Here is a 17,028-nt window from a genome sequence, read left to right as displayed (position 1 = left end):
AGCATCGTTCCACCGTTCCTACCATCCCCCCGGTCACCCAGAGAACGGTCCATTCCGTCCACACACGAGGAAAAAAATAACAGTCTTACACGAGCAACCGTTGTGGCTGGAGCCACACCAGAACCTCATACCTCACAGTTAACTGGTGTCGTCAGGTTCTCTTCCCCATGCCTGCTACTCCGTCACTTTCACGCCGCGCCGTCACGTGGTCAGCCCTCCCACCCCGCACCTCTCACACCTGTCATTTCCACCTGGTCGCCAACGTCTCCACGACACACGTGCGCAGATCCATCACCAAGGCGTGATAATGTTAACCGTCCAAAACAATCGCATTTACTTACCGAGTGTGTGTTTACGTCCGTCCTCCGGCCACAGAATGAGAAGTCTGTGTAATGCGACACATCCTGAACCCGTCTGCGACAGCCTGCACCGACAGAATGTTCCGTCAACAGGCTCAAGACAGAGGGCGTACGCTCAAGAAGACATGGCCACGCGTGCGTATTGCCCAGTCCAACAGTTTAACTCGTCACATGAAGCCAAGCCGGCAGTGGTTAGCCGTGCCCACACAACTGACACGATCCCTGCCACCACTGAATGATCTGAACAGTATGTCAACATTCTTTTGAGCTTGAGAAATCCCCTTCCCGAGAGCATCATTTCCAGGATAATCATGTCGAATCCACGCCATTAAAGAGCTAGGCCAACGCTGAGCCGTGGTATTTTACCATCGCTGTGTAAACGTTTTTTCGGAGACTTCTTTTGCGACGCGGTCGACCTCACGAACGTTTCGTGAATAGAAGAGCTACGAGAGAATTACTGACTGGTCATGTGAACGTTTGCTGACCTCGTTCGTGTGAACGTTAATGGGAGGTCTGTCCTGTGAACGTTGCTGGGAGATGGGCCACGTGAACGTTGTTTCTGACCAGTCGTGCAAAAGTAGAAGAAAACGTTTCTCAAAACACAGCTGTGCGAACGTCGCCGTCAGTTGAGCCAGACAGATCAGCTCTCTGAACGTTTACTACACAACCATGTATCGTTACGGGACATGCACTCTTGTGCAAACTACTGAACCCCCCTTGAGCACGACGATAATACCCTTAGGTATAACGGCGTGACCGACGACCTGACCCTTAAGGAAGGTCAGGAGGGGTCACTTGAACCCAACCCTCCCCCCATCCCCTTCCCCCCAACAGGTAGAGAGATCAAGGGAGAGTGAGCAGCCTCACCCCCCTCATCTTCACAACCATTATCGCAATAAATTACACGGTCATTACGGCGCAATGACACTGGCCCGTTACGCCTTCATTATACCCCCATCCTCTCCCACCCCAACCTACCCTACTACCGGAGGAAAAGCCCCCCAACTACCCCTTCCTCAAGCATCCGGTAAACCCCTCTTTCTAGTTGCGTGAACTTCCACTCTATCGTTATCATATTGACTGTCTTCTGTCATCCTTCATCGCCACAGTCCCTTCGCCAAAACCTCTGTCCACTCACGGCCCCCGAAATCAACGCTCTATCTACTTACAATCTTGGCATGAATACTTCTATATTCTTGACACCAAGAGTGTATACTTAACAACCTTAGCACTTGTCTATTTACAGAACGCAAAATCAAAAGTCACGTACACTTACAATCGTAACAATCAACTCCCCCTCCCCTCCCCTCCCTCTACTTAAAATCCTAACACTAATATTCCCATCCTCTTTCCTTTACTCATCCCTAACTGTTTCTCCCGCCTTAGCGAGGTGGCGTCAAGAATATACGGACAATGGCCTCATTTGCACAGATCCGCTCTTTAGCAGTCGAGTATTATGTACTATATCAGAACCTAACATCCACAACCCTGCGTACTATTACACAGTCCACCATGGCCGGTTCATATGCACCCGGTGTGCCATCCGCTGGAAGTACGTTATCCCCCGATATACCACAAGGATCCGGCCAATTCTATCCCGTGCACGCCTCTCTTCCTCCTTGAATGTTCACGATCAAAGGCCCCCTTGATTCTAACCACTCCCATCTCCTCTTCTCCCTCCGCCCCTTGTTCACTTCACTCTCAACACACAGATCCTCTTCAGTCTTGCCTTTCTTCACCCGACCACAACACATCCTGGTCAGCTTTCTCACTCAGACTGCACCTCATACCAGCTATAAACACAGTTAAGACCCCGGCATGCAAAACACCTTAGACTACGATGTGAGAGAATGCAATGATGTACCAACGAATGTCGGGGAATCATTATTGATAAGTGGAGACAAAGAGATACGAACTCGGTCCTCGTGCCTTCAATTCTAAAGTCGACGGTTCTCTTCCGCCAATCTTATTCTGCTATACTGGTCCCTTGCTGTGACACCATACAATCGCTGTTCTCATGATGTGTAACCACAATGTCCAGGTTCATGGACGCAAGTCCCCAATTTCCCAATTTATGTTACGAAGGGAAATTGTTGAAAATTGTGTAGTTCCCACGATTACATCTTTGTAAGTCCTGTCTCACCCCTGCTCTTTTCCCTTCCCCATTTACCACATAATGAAACTTTAGCATGACAGGTTCACTTCATCCATTCGGTGTACCATGCATAATTCCCCAAGTCTATCTCTTAATACTTGAAATCTTCCATCATTTCCGTGTGTGTGTGTGTGTGTGTGTGTGTGTGTGTGTGTGTGTTGTTGGAGCGGTGAGAGTGAGGGAGAGATAGGCCAGAGGTCATGCCACCGGCGGTGTGACTCCGGGTCAGGAGGTCACATACTCTCCTTCTGACCTCCCGGACGCCCACGGCAGCACACAAGTCAGCGCCCTCTACCCCCTGCAAGAGGCAGCACCACTTGCCGTACAGACACTCTGCCCACAAGCCTCTCCGCCCACAAGTCTCTCTGGGACACAACACGTCTGGACACAGATAGGAACTCAAGGAATAGCAAAATATACGGGGTCCTGAAAGGAGACTGGGTAGAACATTAATGGTTACGATTCTTGAAGACGACGATCCTTGATCTCGACGGTACGATCCTACAAAACGAAAGTATGATCCTTGAGCACGACGGCACGATCCTTGATCTCGACGGGACGATCCTACGAAATGAAAGTATGATCCTTGAGCACGACGGCACGATCCTACAAAACGAAAGTATGATCCTTGAGCACAACGGTACGATCCTTGATCTCGACGGTACGATCCTACGAAACGAAAGTACGATCCTTGAGCACGACGGGACGATCCTTGATCTCGACGGGACGATCCTACGAAACGAAAGTATGATCCTTGAGCACGACAGTACGATCCTTGATCTCGACGGTACGATCCTACGAAACGAAAGTATGATCCTTGAGCACGACGGGACGATCCTTGATCTCGACGGGACGATCCTACGAAACGAAAGTATGATCCTTGAGCACGACAGTACGATCCTTGATCTCGACGGTACGATCCTACGAAACGAAAGTATGATCCTTGAGCACGACGGGACGATCCTTGAACACGGCGGTCGTGCGACCCTTAAAGCATGACGGTACGATCCTTCAGCACGACGATATGATCCTTGCCCACGACGGAACGACCCCTGAGCACGAGAGCATGATCCTGAGCACAATGGCACTACCCTAGAGCACGACTACCACCGCTGAGGACGACCAACGCGACCCTTTGGGTATGATGTGCCCGACAGTTTTGACCTGACACTCGAGAACCAAGAGGAAGGCCGGGTCATCGCACCCATAGGAACAGAGCATCGTCACTGGGTAGTGTGTTGCCGGCGTATCCTGCCGCGTTGGCTTGCGTTCGACGGAGTCTCTCTCGAGTGTTGCGCACAGGCTGTTGCGTCAGAGGCGGGCGTATAAACCTGCCCTTGTCAAGTCTCTAACTAACTGTACCGCCCAGCACCACCTCCAGCCACGGCTGACCCCTGCCGGCCCAAGGTCGTTCCAGTGGCAGATGGCAGGGTGGTGGCTGTGGTGGCTGACAGGGTGGTGGCTGTGGTGGGTGGTAGGGCGGTGGCTGTGGTGGGCGGCAGAATGGTGGCTGATGGGGTGGTGGTTGTCCTGGGTGGCAGGCAGGGTGGTGGTTGTGTGACTGACAGGGAAGTGGGTGGCAGGATGATGGTTGTGGTGGGTGGCAGGCAGGGTGGTGGTTGTGGTGGGTGGGTGGCAGGGTAGTGGTTGTGGTGGGTGGGTGGCAGGTGGTTGTTTGTGCGACTGACAGGGCGGTGAGTGGCAGGGTCGTGGCTGTGGTAGCTGCTGCAGCTGACAGGGCGGTGGTTGTGGTTGCTGGCAGGGCGGTGTGTGGCAGGTCAACGCTCCCTCCCCAGGACTAATCAGCAGAACAAGTCCCGTCACTCCCACTACAGGAGTTCCTCTGTACCTCCCACCTCAGGTTTCCGGGACCATGGGCCCCAAATCACCTGGTAATGGGCCTCACACCAGGGCATGGGTGCCCTCACTACCTGTTATCCAGGGTAATGGGCCCCACACCGGGGCATGGGCGCCCCAACTACCTACTGTAAGAGTAATGGGCCCCTACCACCGGGTTGTAAGCGCCCCACGGGGTAAGGAGGCGGATGTAGAAATAACTACAGTCATACGGGGTTTGCCCCATGGGGAGGAGGCGGGGGTACAATCAACACCATAGGATGGGGGCTTGACCCCTGGGGGAGTACTGTTAACACTACAGGAAAGGATTTGCCCCGTGGGGAGGGAGAAGAGTTAACCCTACAGTCGTAAGAGGTCTGCCCCGTGGGGCGGGGACGGGGGGGCCTGAGGTACAGTCAATGACCGGTGGCCGCCGCCAACACTCACCGCACCACAAGGGTACACTTACACCACACAGCCTACACCCTGGCAAGCACAAGACACTCACATCCTAGGGTGTAGAACACCTTACCTATGCTACACCCAGGGCAGCATCACATTCCATATCATTACATCCAGTATACACCCCACACCTGGGAAGCAGCCTACACTACTGGAAGGTCCTACATCCAAGATTACATTACACCCTACATCCTAAGACACACTACACCCAGGCATCGTAACACACCCTGGACCACATCTTCAAGTCACCCCTTACTTTATAAACCTCGACGGCACGTGTGCTAACATAATAATAATAATAATAACAATAATAACACAACTGTTCATACAATTTTATATGATTTTCTTACAGCAGAACAATGAACACAAGATAAAAATGAAATATACGTGGTGTCGTGGGAGTGAGTGCCAGTCATTTGGCCCACGCAAAACGAACCGTAACTCTCATTGATATTACAAGGTTAATCAATACAATGAAGGAATCTTGCTGCTAAATTGCCATTACTGGTTTAAAGAATTGTCAATTTATTTCCAAGACTGACAATTCTAATGGAGTGGCCTTGAGATACACATCCGGATGTGCATCTCAAGATCTTAAACGAACGGTGTAAAGATTTCACGGATGTCTAATAGTTTTCCCCCCCAACATGATTCTTTTAAGAAAATCAAGAGACATTAGCTACCCGGACGTCCTGTGCTGCAATATGGGTTTAACAGAGTGTGAGCCACATCAAGTGGCTCTTCCAACAGCACACTGTAAACCTGGGTGTCCTTGTTTTCAATTAACCCCTTGAATACAACGGTACGACCCTCCGAGACCATTTTCCGAGTCGTCAGTCATGGGCTGGCCTCGACAAGAGCTTCTCCCCGTGACTGGAGCCTCTGATGTTGAGGACAACTTCCTTGAAATCAGAACGCCACGCTCATTTGACTCTTACAAATAACCGCCGCAGAGATAGACAGTGCGAAACAAATTCGTATTCCTTTTTTTAAGTCTAGTGTCTCCTGGAAAGGTGCAATGGGTTTTTATACATATAATATTTTCCTTTGTTATTTGGAAACATTTCCAGAAAATCTTCCCTCGACAGAAAGGCCTAGCATATGATAACTATAATAATAAACAAAAAAATAATAATACGAGGAAGAGTAGAAATAAAATTATCATTATTATTATTATTATTATTATTATTATTATTATTATTATCCATAAGTGACGAAAAAATAAATAAGAATTTCTTAGCAATATCATTCCTGACAGGGTATATTCGACAACCTGAGCAGCGTTAGAAACTGATCTTCCTACAAATTCCTAGTCAAAACAAGACCGCAGCCGTTGTAAACAATACATAGGTCCGGCGAAAAACTTTTTAACCTCTAACTTTTGAAGGTTTTATCTTTAATCAAGTCCACAATAAATCCCTTCACGAGATGAGGCACAGAAGTTTCTCAAACAACTGTAGTGTGATCTTCATTCTCTTGTAAACGTTATGATTAAAAGAGAGGCATTGGTCGATGGAAGAGAGGGGTGCCGGGTGTCGCCATGGAGGGGGTCGCATGGTATAAATGCCTCAATAACGGGAGTAACAGAAAGTTTTCGTAATTAGACGTAGTCAGATCACTGTTACATTGATGGCTCCTCACCACCACGGCACGACTGAAGATCTTCCAGTGAATCGAGTTCGCTTGACAGATAATAATGACTCCATATGACAGCAAGAAAATCAATGGGGGGAACACTTGACCCTCGATTGTTGCTGGACAACTCCTTGAGCACGACTGTACAACCCCATGGGGCACGAGAACCTAACCCTTGAGTGCCATGATTTCGGTCATCGTACTCATGAAGGTGGGTCGGTCTACTCACCCAGACAGACATCAGAGACTCATGGGAAGGGAGGGGGAGAGATGTGTAGGAATGAGTAATGAAAACAGACTGACGCGAGATGGCTATACTTGGGTAGGGTTTAAAGACGTAGGGAAGGCTGCAATGGCATGAGGGTATTCATAAAATGTGGGACGGTCTTAAACTTTAAGGCATGGGGTTGTTTTCCAAAGGGGTGAGGGGAATTCTAGAGAGGGAGGGAAGATATCAAAGACGTGTGTGTGTGTGTGTGTGGGGGGGGGGGGGGAAGGGGGTAGGGTGGGGGACATTTAATGACGCGGGAAGGTTTTAATGGCACCAGGAAAGTTTTTTAAGAGCGAGGGAAATTCTAACAACACCGTGGGGAGGTTTTCGAAGAGTGTAGGAAAGATTTAAAGGCGTGGAGGCTTTAGGGAAATTTGGGGGAAGGCTTCACTAGCGTTGGAAAGGTAACTGACCACTTCTTACGGTGGGTGGGTGGGAGGCAAGTGACCACTACAGACGCTGGGGAGGGTGGGAAGGGAAGTGACAACTACTGACGCTCGCTGGGTGGGGGGGAGGCAAGTGACCACTACTGACGGTGGGCGGGTGAGGAGGCAAGTGACCACTACTGACGGTGGGTGGGTGTGGAGGGAAGTGACCACTAATGGTTGGGTACTGACAAAAGGAAGGGTTTCATCAGTCGCCAACTGCCGGCGGTGTAAGGCGTCAAGCCCTCATAAACCATTCCCTTGTGTGTGTGTGTGTGTGTGTGTGTGTGTGTGTGTGTGTGTGTAACATCATCTATTTCCTATATAGGAAGTTCTACACTCGTGGGGTCCCATCTCTTGTGTATCTATTCATCGGTCTCTCACAACCAGTCTCTCTCGCTGTCACCGTCTCGCTCGCCATTCTCTTTCCGGACACAACTCCCACCCAGTAAGGACAAGCTCAAGCCACACCAGCTGGGAGGGAGGTAAGGAGTGTGAACGTCTCCTTCCCCCAGGCGGGTCAACACACTGCTAAAATCTAACCATTTCACAGATTATCTTTTTTTTTTTTTTTGCTTCGTACGTTTCTCTTTTCTCTCTCCTTATCGATCGTCCCGAGTTAAAAGACAGACTGGCTCGCCTCTATGCAGCCCAGGACCACGACACCATCTGGTGGGAACCAAAGAACTTTTTTTTAACGAAGTTTTAAGCCAAAAAGCGAGCAGAGTGCGCAACCCGCAGGCCCTTCGTCAGGCTAGTATGCAACCCGCAGGGCCTTCGTCAGGCTAGTATGCAACCCGCAGGGCCTTCGTCAGGCTAGTATGCAACCCGCAGGGCCTTCGTCAGGCTAGTACGCAACCCGCAGGGCCTTCGTCAGGCTAGTATCAATATACCTCCAGCCGATGTGTTGGTGGTGGTTTATGGGGCCTGGCCGTGGAAGGATATGGTTGTGACCCTAGGAATAATAAACATCTTAAGAGGAGTGGCGCGGCGGCTGGAGTAGACGGGGGGGAGGGGGGGGGGAGATTTCGTTGACAGCTTCTGGGCGTGAGTGACAGCGACCAATCACACACCTCCCACACCAACATCCAACTCGATCGTGGAGATCTATCATTAACCCGCACGATTTCCAGGAGGGACGACTACTACAAAAAAAAAAAAAAAAAAAGAAAAAAGCTGGGAAGGAGGGGCGTTGTACTGGAGAGAGAGAGAGAGAGAGAGAGAGAGAGAGAGAGAGAGAGAGAGAGAGAGAGAGAGAGAGAGAGAGAGAGAGCAAGGGGGGGAAGTACGCGACCCTGACAAGGACATCTGACGGCGGAGGTGTACATGGACGCCAGACGGGCCGGCAGGAACCAGCTACCACCATAGCCCCAGGCAGGGCACACACCCTCCCTCCCTCCCTTCCCCCACGCTAACTCCTCCCCTCCCCAACAACACACACACACACACACACACACACACACACACACACTCCAGTGCTGCCGGCCACATCGCCAAACTCCACACTACTCCCATGGTGTTGTGCATAACGCTTTCGTACGTCCTCTTTCCAACAGCCCGGCCTACGACCTACTCTTACGTTATATACCTTGCGATGGTTGCGTAAAGTCTGTCTCTCTACCCTGACGACCTGGCGAAGGGTGACCTCATCTTATCTTACGACAGCACTTCCTTACGACGGTATCGGAGGCCTTCTTCCCCTACAACAGTATGTTTGTTAGGAACCTCCACACAATTCCTTCAACATCATCCAGTACAACTCTCTCCACTACCCCCCCTCCACACACACACGCACGCACACAACAGTCGACGGCACGTGATAAACACTTTATAAACATTCTCCACTTTGGAAAAGCGACTTACTGAATTACAGCGTTCATAGTGAAGGTGAGACATAGAGAAGGCAGCACAGCAACACAGCCTCTGTGCTCTTTGATGACCGACTGGTCTAGTGTGTGATGACCGCTACTACTACACTACTGGGCTAACTTTTCTAGACAGATTATCTATAATGTCTGGATAGCAGCAAACAATAAACTAAAACACACACACACACACACACACACACACACACACACACACACACACACGTGTATATAAAGAAAGGGAAGCAAGATGATGACGAGAATGGACGAGAAAGACATTAAAAGTTAAGGAAACAAGACAGCTGGGGATGCTCGAGCTGGAGACGGTGAAGACGAGAGGCAGGAAATCACAGGGAAGAAGTAAACAACCACGGAGGAAGCACGTCGGACGTGAGAGGATGTCAGGACTGGTGTAAGGGTGAACAATGGTGAGATTATCACCATCACTACCACTGTCACCATCACTATCACCATCCCCAACACTGCTACCATCGTCCTCACCATTCCCATCACTGCTATCACCATCCACATCACTACTATCATCGTCCTCACCATTCCCATCACTGCTATCACCATCCCCATTACTGCTATCATCGTCCTCACCATTCCCATCACTGTTATCATCATCCCCATCACTGCTATCACCGTCCTCATCAACCCTCAACACTGGCTATCCTCCTCCTCCTCCTCACCATCACCACCCTCGTCATTATCCCGGTCACCTTCGTCACCCTCCCAGGGGCCCCTTGGGGCAGGACTCACCTTCAGCCGCCAGTTGTCGCCCACGTCAGCCTTGATCTTGGTCAGCCAGAACTGGGAGAAGTACTCGGGCGCTCTGCAAACACAACCAACCAATCTTTAACCATGAACATTGTTGACACGTCACATATACATACATAATCATACATATACATCTCTCTCTCTCTCTCTCTCTCTATATATATATATATATATATATATATATATATATATATATATATATATATATATATATATATATATACATATGAGATAGAGAGAGAGTATTGTAACAAAAAATGACATCCGTTCAGGGCTAATGGAGAAATTAGACGTTACACGTAAAACTGTATTTACGGTTCAGTGGGCGTGCCACTTGGTGGTGTCACGAAGACTTGGGTAACCTGGAGTCACACTGGTCAGCACTATGCTGTGGGGGGAGGAGGCTGGCTGACGAGGACCGTCTCTCGCGACAGCTGATTCCAGCTGATGGAGAACGATGGGTCGACCCTTGAGCACCACGGTACGACCCTTGAGCAGCAAGGTAAGACCTCCCGGAACAGCACGGTACGACCCCTATGAGCAGCACGGTACGACCCCCCTATGAGCACAATGGTACGACCCTCCGAACAGAACGGTGCGACCTCCCGAACAGCACGGTACGACCTCCGGAGCAGCACGGTACGACCCCATGAGCAGCACGGTACGAACCCCCAATGAGAACAACGGTACGACCCCCTGAGCCCCAGGGTACGACCCTTGGGTATTTCCCCCCTCACGACCAGTGCCCATGAGGTTAGAACGACGCTGAAATTCTACGTACGCCATGAGAGCAGATTCCATTATCCACGGGAACACATTCGAACAACGCTAACCAGGAGGAGGGTGGTTGTGGGAGGAGGCTGTTGGGCTACACTACAAGGTGGGAGGGTGGTTGGAGACCAGGTTGTTGGAGGAGGTGGTGTTGGAGGTGATAGTGTGTGTTATGGTGGAGACCAAAAGAGCATCGGCTGCGGCGACCGCAACTTCCGTCCCGGGACGCTGACCCCCAACACCACCACCATTATCGTCGCCCACCACTTTCCTGCACCACCACCAACAACAACAATCATCCTTACCACCCCCCCCTCACATCACCATCACTACCACCAACAACCATTCCAACCCCCTCACATCACCACCAACAACAACAACAACCATCCTTACCCCCTCACATCACCACCAACAACAACAACAATCATTCCTAACCCCTTCACATCACCACCAGCAACAACAACAATCATCCCTATCCCCTCACATCGCCACCAACAACAACAATCATCCCTACCCCCTCACATCACCACCAACAACAACAACAATCATCCCTATCCCCTCACATCGCCACCAACAACAACAATCATCCCTACCCCCTCACATCACCACCAACAACAACAACAATCATCCCTACCCCCTCACATCACCACCACCGCCAACAACAACTATACAACTACCCCTCACACTACAACCAGCAACTGTTCCCCCGCCCCCACACCGCCAACAACAACAACAACCATCAATAACCCTCACCTCCAACAAGATCCTCTAATAACCCTCATTTCATCACCCACAACCACAAGAATTCTACCCTCAATCCATGAGCCGGACTCTCTTTACCTAACAACTAACTCCTGATAAGTCTATGGAAAAGACACCTAAGTCTATGGAAAAGACTCCTGATAAGTCTATGGAAAAGACTCCTGATAAGTCTATGGAAAAGTTTCTGAATCTTATCCTGTTCCGTCCACCATATTCTCATCAAAGTCGCTAATATTCTTGATTTTTCTTCGCTCATCCTGCTATACCCGCTCCTTGATCTCTCTTACACACTGCTAATGTCGTCGGGCTGGAGAGTCACAACCTGTATGGTCGCTATTGCACATCTCGAAACTCCTTTGCTTTATGACGTCTTACATTTAAACCACTCTCCCCCCTCTTGATTCATTTCTCTCCGTCTTCGAGGTTAGTGGAACACATGATTCTACTCCACTGTAAATTTCACAGCATCTCTCACCACAGCGTGTGTGTGTGTGTGTGTGTGTGTGTGTGTGTGTGTGTGTGTGTGTGTGCGTCATGCACAACCACAAGAGGAGTTGTGGCAGCGGAGAGAGTTGCTCCTGGGGCAAGTTCAGCGGTGGTGTCCCGGGGCAAGGTCCAGTGTGGCACGCTGCCACCCTCACCGCACCATCGCTCAACACCCCTCACACACACACACACACACACACACACACATGTGGGGGCGTTCAGCGGCCGAGTCTAGTGGAAGAAACCTATGGCGAGTATGGCGGAGGGCACGAGGGGGACAAGCGGACCGTAAAAGCGCCGGGGAGAGTCAGTGTATGGGACGCTGAAGGGTGGGAATACTTCAGACTATGATAGTACGAAGCTGAGGGACATCACGCGTGAGGCAGACGTCAGTCAGTCCCAACAGAGTCTTCACTCGACAAGAATGATGACAACTTTAGGACATGTGACGTCAGGGAAGAGGGTGTTTAAGACTTGATCCACCTCATCGTCCACAGAGCCAAAGATCGTACGAGAGAGCAGGTAGGTGAGGGTTCACTCTATGGGTGGGGTGGGCCATGTTCCCTAGGTGAGACTGCTTCACAAAGGTTACTGGTACATGTACACAGTCTGCTGATACGCGGCGCCGCCACCCCTCAACACGGCAAATCATCATAATCACATAAAAGTTCACACGATCATAAGGAATATATCTTTATGGTAATGAATGTTGGACACCCCATATGATAAATTTCATCTTGGGGAAAAAAACAAAAAAATAACGTCACATTTACACGCGTTGAAAGATCATTACAGAGTGGATGTAAAAGATCATAATAGGTGCCCAATGGTACAAAAATGCAGGGAGGAGACAGCACGTCCATCTTAAGGCTTCTGAACCACTGTTGTAAGGCGACCTGAAGACACATGCTTGTGTACGGACGGGGCAAAATAATCTCGTAAGACCGACCGACCTCAGCTTCCACGTACTACCGTCCAATAATCTCCTCATGTCCTGCATAAGCAAGCAGCCATGGAGACTTCTCGTGTGTTGGGTGAGCGAGTAATCTTAAAGACGACCACAGTGATCCATGTTCACCAACCGCAGAGCACCATGTAATGACCATTCCAGCGCTCGGGGATGTGTGAAATCATGAACTGCATACCTAACTTTCCCCGAGTACTTTGGCTTTTCATTCATGCTCAGAAGGTTCCTCTCGTAAAATCATCGTTCGTAATCAATGACTGAATACATCTAGAGAATGACAGTCTTTGGTTGAAGCCTAACCCAGGCACACAATAAAAGGTGCTACACAAGCAATGAACATTACTGATTAAAACACCTGTAAGTTTTAGTTGTAAAATATTCACTGTCTAGCTATACGTAGACAAAGCATATCAGTGTCAGTGTAGGTGAAGGGCACATATCTAGGGATAGGTGGGCGGCCAGGAGAAAATTCTTCCAATTAATAACGTCCTACTTGTGATTTCAGCTAGAATGTTAATTTTTAGTCAATGAACTGAGAATTAATCAAATCTGCGAAATTCGCTTACTTTCTATTCCTTCTGTGCAATAATGATTCCTTTCGGTGTAAACAAATCAGTCGATGTTTGCAGACCTGATTCTTAAATGTAGAAAAAAAAATCACATGAAAATGATAGGATTAAAGACGAGGGACGGAGGTGGTGTCATAACGGTCAAGCCTCGAGTGGTCAGTCTTACGCAGAAAACTGTGGGAAGCAGCAGCCACGCGGTTGCCTGGAGTCCAAGCCATGATAAGAGGACCACCTCAAAACGGCTCATGAGAACGATGACCAAAATTATACCTGAAGAACAGAGAGACAGCAGCAAGATCGCGAAAAGAAAAAAAAAAAAAAAAAAAGGAAAAGAAGGAATGTGATGCTCACGGGGAAAAAAATAAAAATATGACACCTACACAACGCAACTTCGTAAACATTGATCATGTGGGGCTTCTGGGATAGAGTAGAGGGGTAACGTTATACCTCAAAGGTGTATGTCTTTCCAGGGGTAGAATTATGGTGCACTAGAAAGTGATCAGAGGGGGGAAAAAAAGTGTGACTCTTAGAAATTTCTGAGATATGGGGGGAAAAATGTTATTGAACACGATCAAATGGAACCAGGTTATGGCCTCCCCTATTACGAGATGTTGCACAGGGCCGAACTGAGAGAGGCTATGTGTACAATACGTGAAAGAAAAGGAATATTAGAAGGAGCAGAGAGAGGGTAGGGGGAAAGTAAGGTGAGGTGAAGTGGGCCAAGAAAGAAAAAATGGAACCATCAGCTTAAAAGTGAGGTCGGAGAAAGATGATCACTTTAAGGAGAGAAGAGAGAAGAGCAGGCGATGCCCCTGAGAGAGAGAGAGAGAGAGAGAGAGAGAGAGAGAGAGAGAGAGAGAGAGAGAGAGAGAGAGAGAGAGAGAGAGAGAGAAACAAGCTAAACCATGGGGGAAGGAAGGTTGGAAAGCAAACGCTAAGCTTACGGGCACACAGCCCCGTCAAATGTGATACACATCTCCACTCAACGCATGATTCACCAACACCCCTGCGTGAGGAGGGGCCGGCCACGGAGGTGCGGTGTTGTCACAAAGTAGCGTCGTGTTGTCAGGGTGTCAGCGCTGCGGCCAGCCAGCCAGCATGGAGGGCGAGTAACGGGACTTCACCACGCAACCGTGACGACGCCACCACCTGGTGACGCAAGTACGTGGTGAGGCTTGCACGTGGTGACGCCAGCACGTGGTCAAGGTAGCAAACGGTGACGCCCAGCATGACACCATTAGCATGTGCTGACGTCAGGGACGACACCACGAACACGTGGTGACGCCAGAATGACATCAGCACGTGGTAACGCCAGAACGACATCAGCACGTGGTGACGCCAGAACGACACCAGCACGTGGTGACGCCAGAACGCCACCAGCACGTGGTGACGCCAGAACGCCACCAGCACTTGGTGACGCCAGAACGCCATCAGCACGTGGTGATGCCAGAACGCCACCAGCACGCGGTGACGTCAGAACGCCACCAGCACGTGGTGACGCCAGAACGCCATCAGCACGTGGTGATGCCAGAACGCCATCAGTACGTGGTGAAGCCAGTTTGGACAATAGCCATCAGCACGTGGTGACGCTAGAACGCCACCGAGCACGTGGTGATGCCAGAACGTTATCAGCACGTGGTGAAGCCAGTTGGACAAGAGAGCCATTATGATACAACAAGCACGTGGTAATGCCAGCACTAACGTGGTGACGCCACCACGGGAGAACACCAGCACGAGGTAACATGCGGTCACGTGGTAACTGTATGTGGTTACCAGCACAAGACAACAATAGCACTTGCTAACCCAGCACACAAGACAACGACAGCACGTGGTAATCCAGCACGAGATGACAACAGCACGTGGTAACCCAGCACACAAGACAACGACAGCACGTGGTAATCCAGCACGAGATGACAACAGCACGTGGTAATCCAGCACGTGGTAACCCAGCACACAAGACAACGACAGCACGTGGTAATCCAGCACGAGATGACAACAGCACGTGGTAACCCAGCACACAAGACAACGACAGCACGTGGTAATCCAGCACGAGATGACAACAGCACGTGGTAACCCAGCACACAAGACAACGACAGCACGTGGTAATCCAGCACGAGATGACAACAGCACGTGGCAATCCCGCACGAGATGACAACAGCACGTGGTAACCCAGCACACAAGACAACGACAGCACGTGGTAATCCAGCACGAGATGAAAACAGCACGTGGTAACCCAGTACGAGACAAGAGGCATCCATCATTCCCGCACGAGAGACACACACCAGCAGCACGTGGTAACCCATTCGGGACCAACTGGAGACATTAGGGTACACCCACAGACAGACGGTGGAGACAGTGGCAAGGTAAGGCAACACACACCATGTCCAGCGGCTGTGTAATACCTGGGGGGCCAGCGGCAACGGCGGTGCACTAATGAGGCTTCTACTGTTTCCACATCAACCCTGGCCTCACTCCCACTCACTCACACACACACACACACACACTCTGAATCCTCACACACACACACACCACGCGCTTAGCAGCAAGTTCCGTGTTAACAGAAAAAGTACCGAGAGGTACAGGAAAAAGTTCAGGAGACGGGGGGGGGGGGGTTGTACCCCAGCGAGTGCACAACTCCATCCATCCCCGCACGGTACAAATATATTACTACACACACACACACACACACACACACACACACACACACACTTCCATCCTGGGGTCCGTAATTCACTGGCCAACAGCGTCACCATCTGCTGACGCGACACCTGCTGTGCCCTTGAGTCAACCGTTGGCAAGGTCACCCATCGGCAGAGACGCTGTAAGCATGCACCACTGACCTCCTGAGAACGACAGTGCGACCCTCGAGCACAACGCCACGACCCCGGGGCAACGACGTTAACGACGCTATGACCCCCCCCGGAACACGACGGAACGACCCCTCCTCAATACAAAGCTACGATCCCGAATCTTGTGTTGTTTGAGTTACAACACTACAACCCCTAGGCTACGACATTACGACCCCTTGAGTACGACACTCCGATTCTTGAGCACGACGACGCCACGACGACCCTCAGGTGTGATGCTGTGCCGCTGAAGAGGTTAAGCTTCTTCAGCAAGGTGATAAGTACACGCGGACGACAGAGAGAGAGAGAGAGAGAGAGAGAGAGAGAGAGAGAGAGAGAGAGAGAGAGAGAGAGAGAGAGAGAGAGTGGAGGGGTGTCTCCAACATCACTGGCCCTCACCACCATCCGCCATAACCAGTCACTGAGGCGGGAAATACGTGCGAGTTCGGATCCCCCAGCCCACGAACAATGACTTCGAACGCAACGGAAAAGGCTTATTCTACTTGAAGTTATCAAAGACATAAAAAAAAAAAGCGACCTAATTGTGAAATGAAGGCACGGTGGCATACACGGCGGCCACAGGCCACGTACTAGGCTTCTTCCTCTTGTGCGTCTCCCATTTACTCGCACTCTTGCCTGCAGGTAACGCGCCCCTACACCGCTTTGTCACTTCGCTAGCTAATCAATTTCCTCATCCCACGAATCACTACCCTTTATCACAAGCCCATTTCCACGTCTTCCACACACACACACACACACACACACACACATACATAAACACACTTTTTCTCTATACTCTGAACAGTTATTCTAAGCCTCTGTCTTCAGTTAATTCATGA

General features: G+C 50.2%; 1 protein-coding gene across 2 annotated transcripts in view; it reads right to left on the bottom strand.

The window, feature by feature from the left end:
• Window positions 1-17,028, bottom strand: part of hook (hook microtubule tethering protein) — a 110,496-nt gene that overhangs the window by 85,866 nt on the left and 7,602 nt on the right. For both annotated transcript variants that reach the window (XM_071658087.1, XM_071658086.1), the window contains exon 3: window positions 9,771-9,843. In XM_071658087.1, the coding sequence (XP_071514188.1) occupies window positions 9,771-9,843 (73 nt within the window). The remainder of the gene's footprint in view (window positions 1-9,770; window positions 9,844-17,028) is intronic.

This window comes from Panulirus ornatus, chromosome 65 (genome assembly GCF_036320965.1).
Source record: "Panulirus ornatus isolate Po-2019 chromosome 65, ASM3632096v1, whole genome shotgun sequence".
Lineage (NCBI taxonomy): Eukaryota > Metazoa > Arthropoda > Malacostraca > Decapoda > Palinuridae > Panulirus > Panulirus ornatus.
Note: the sequence above shows the minus strand (reverse complement) of the source record. Positions and strands in the feature narration are given on the sequence as shown.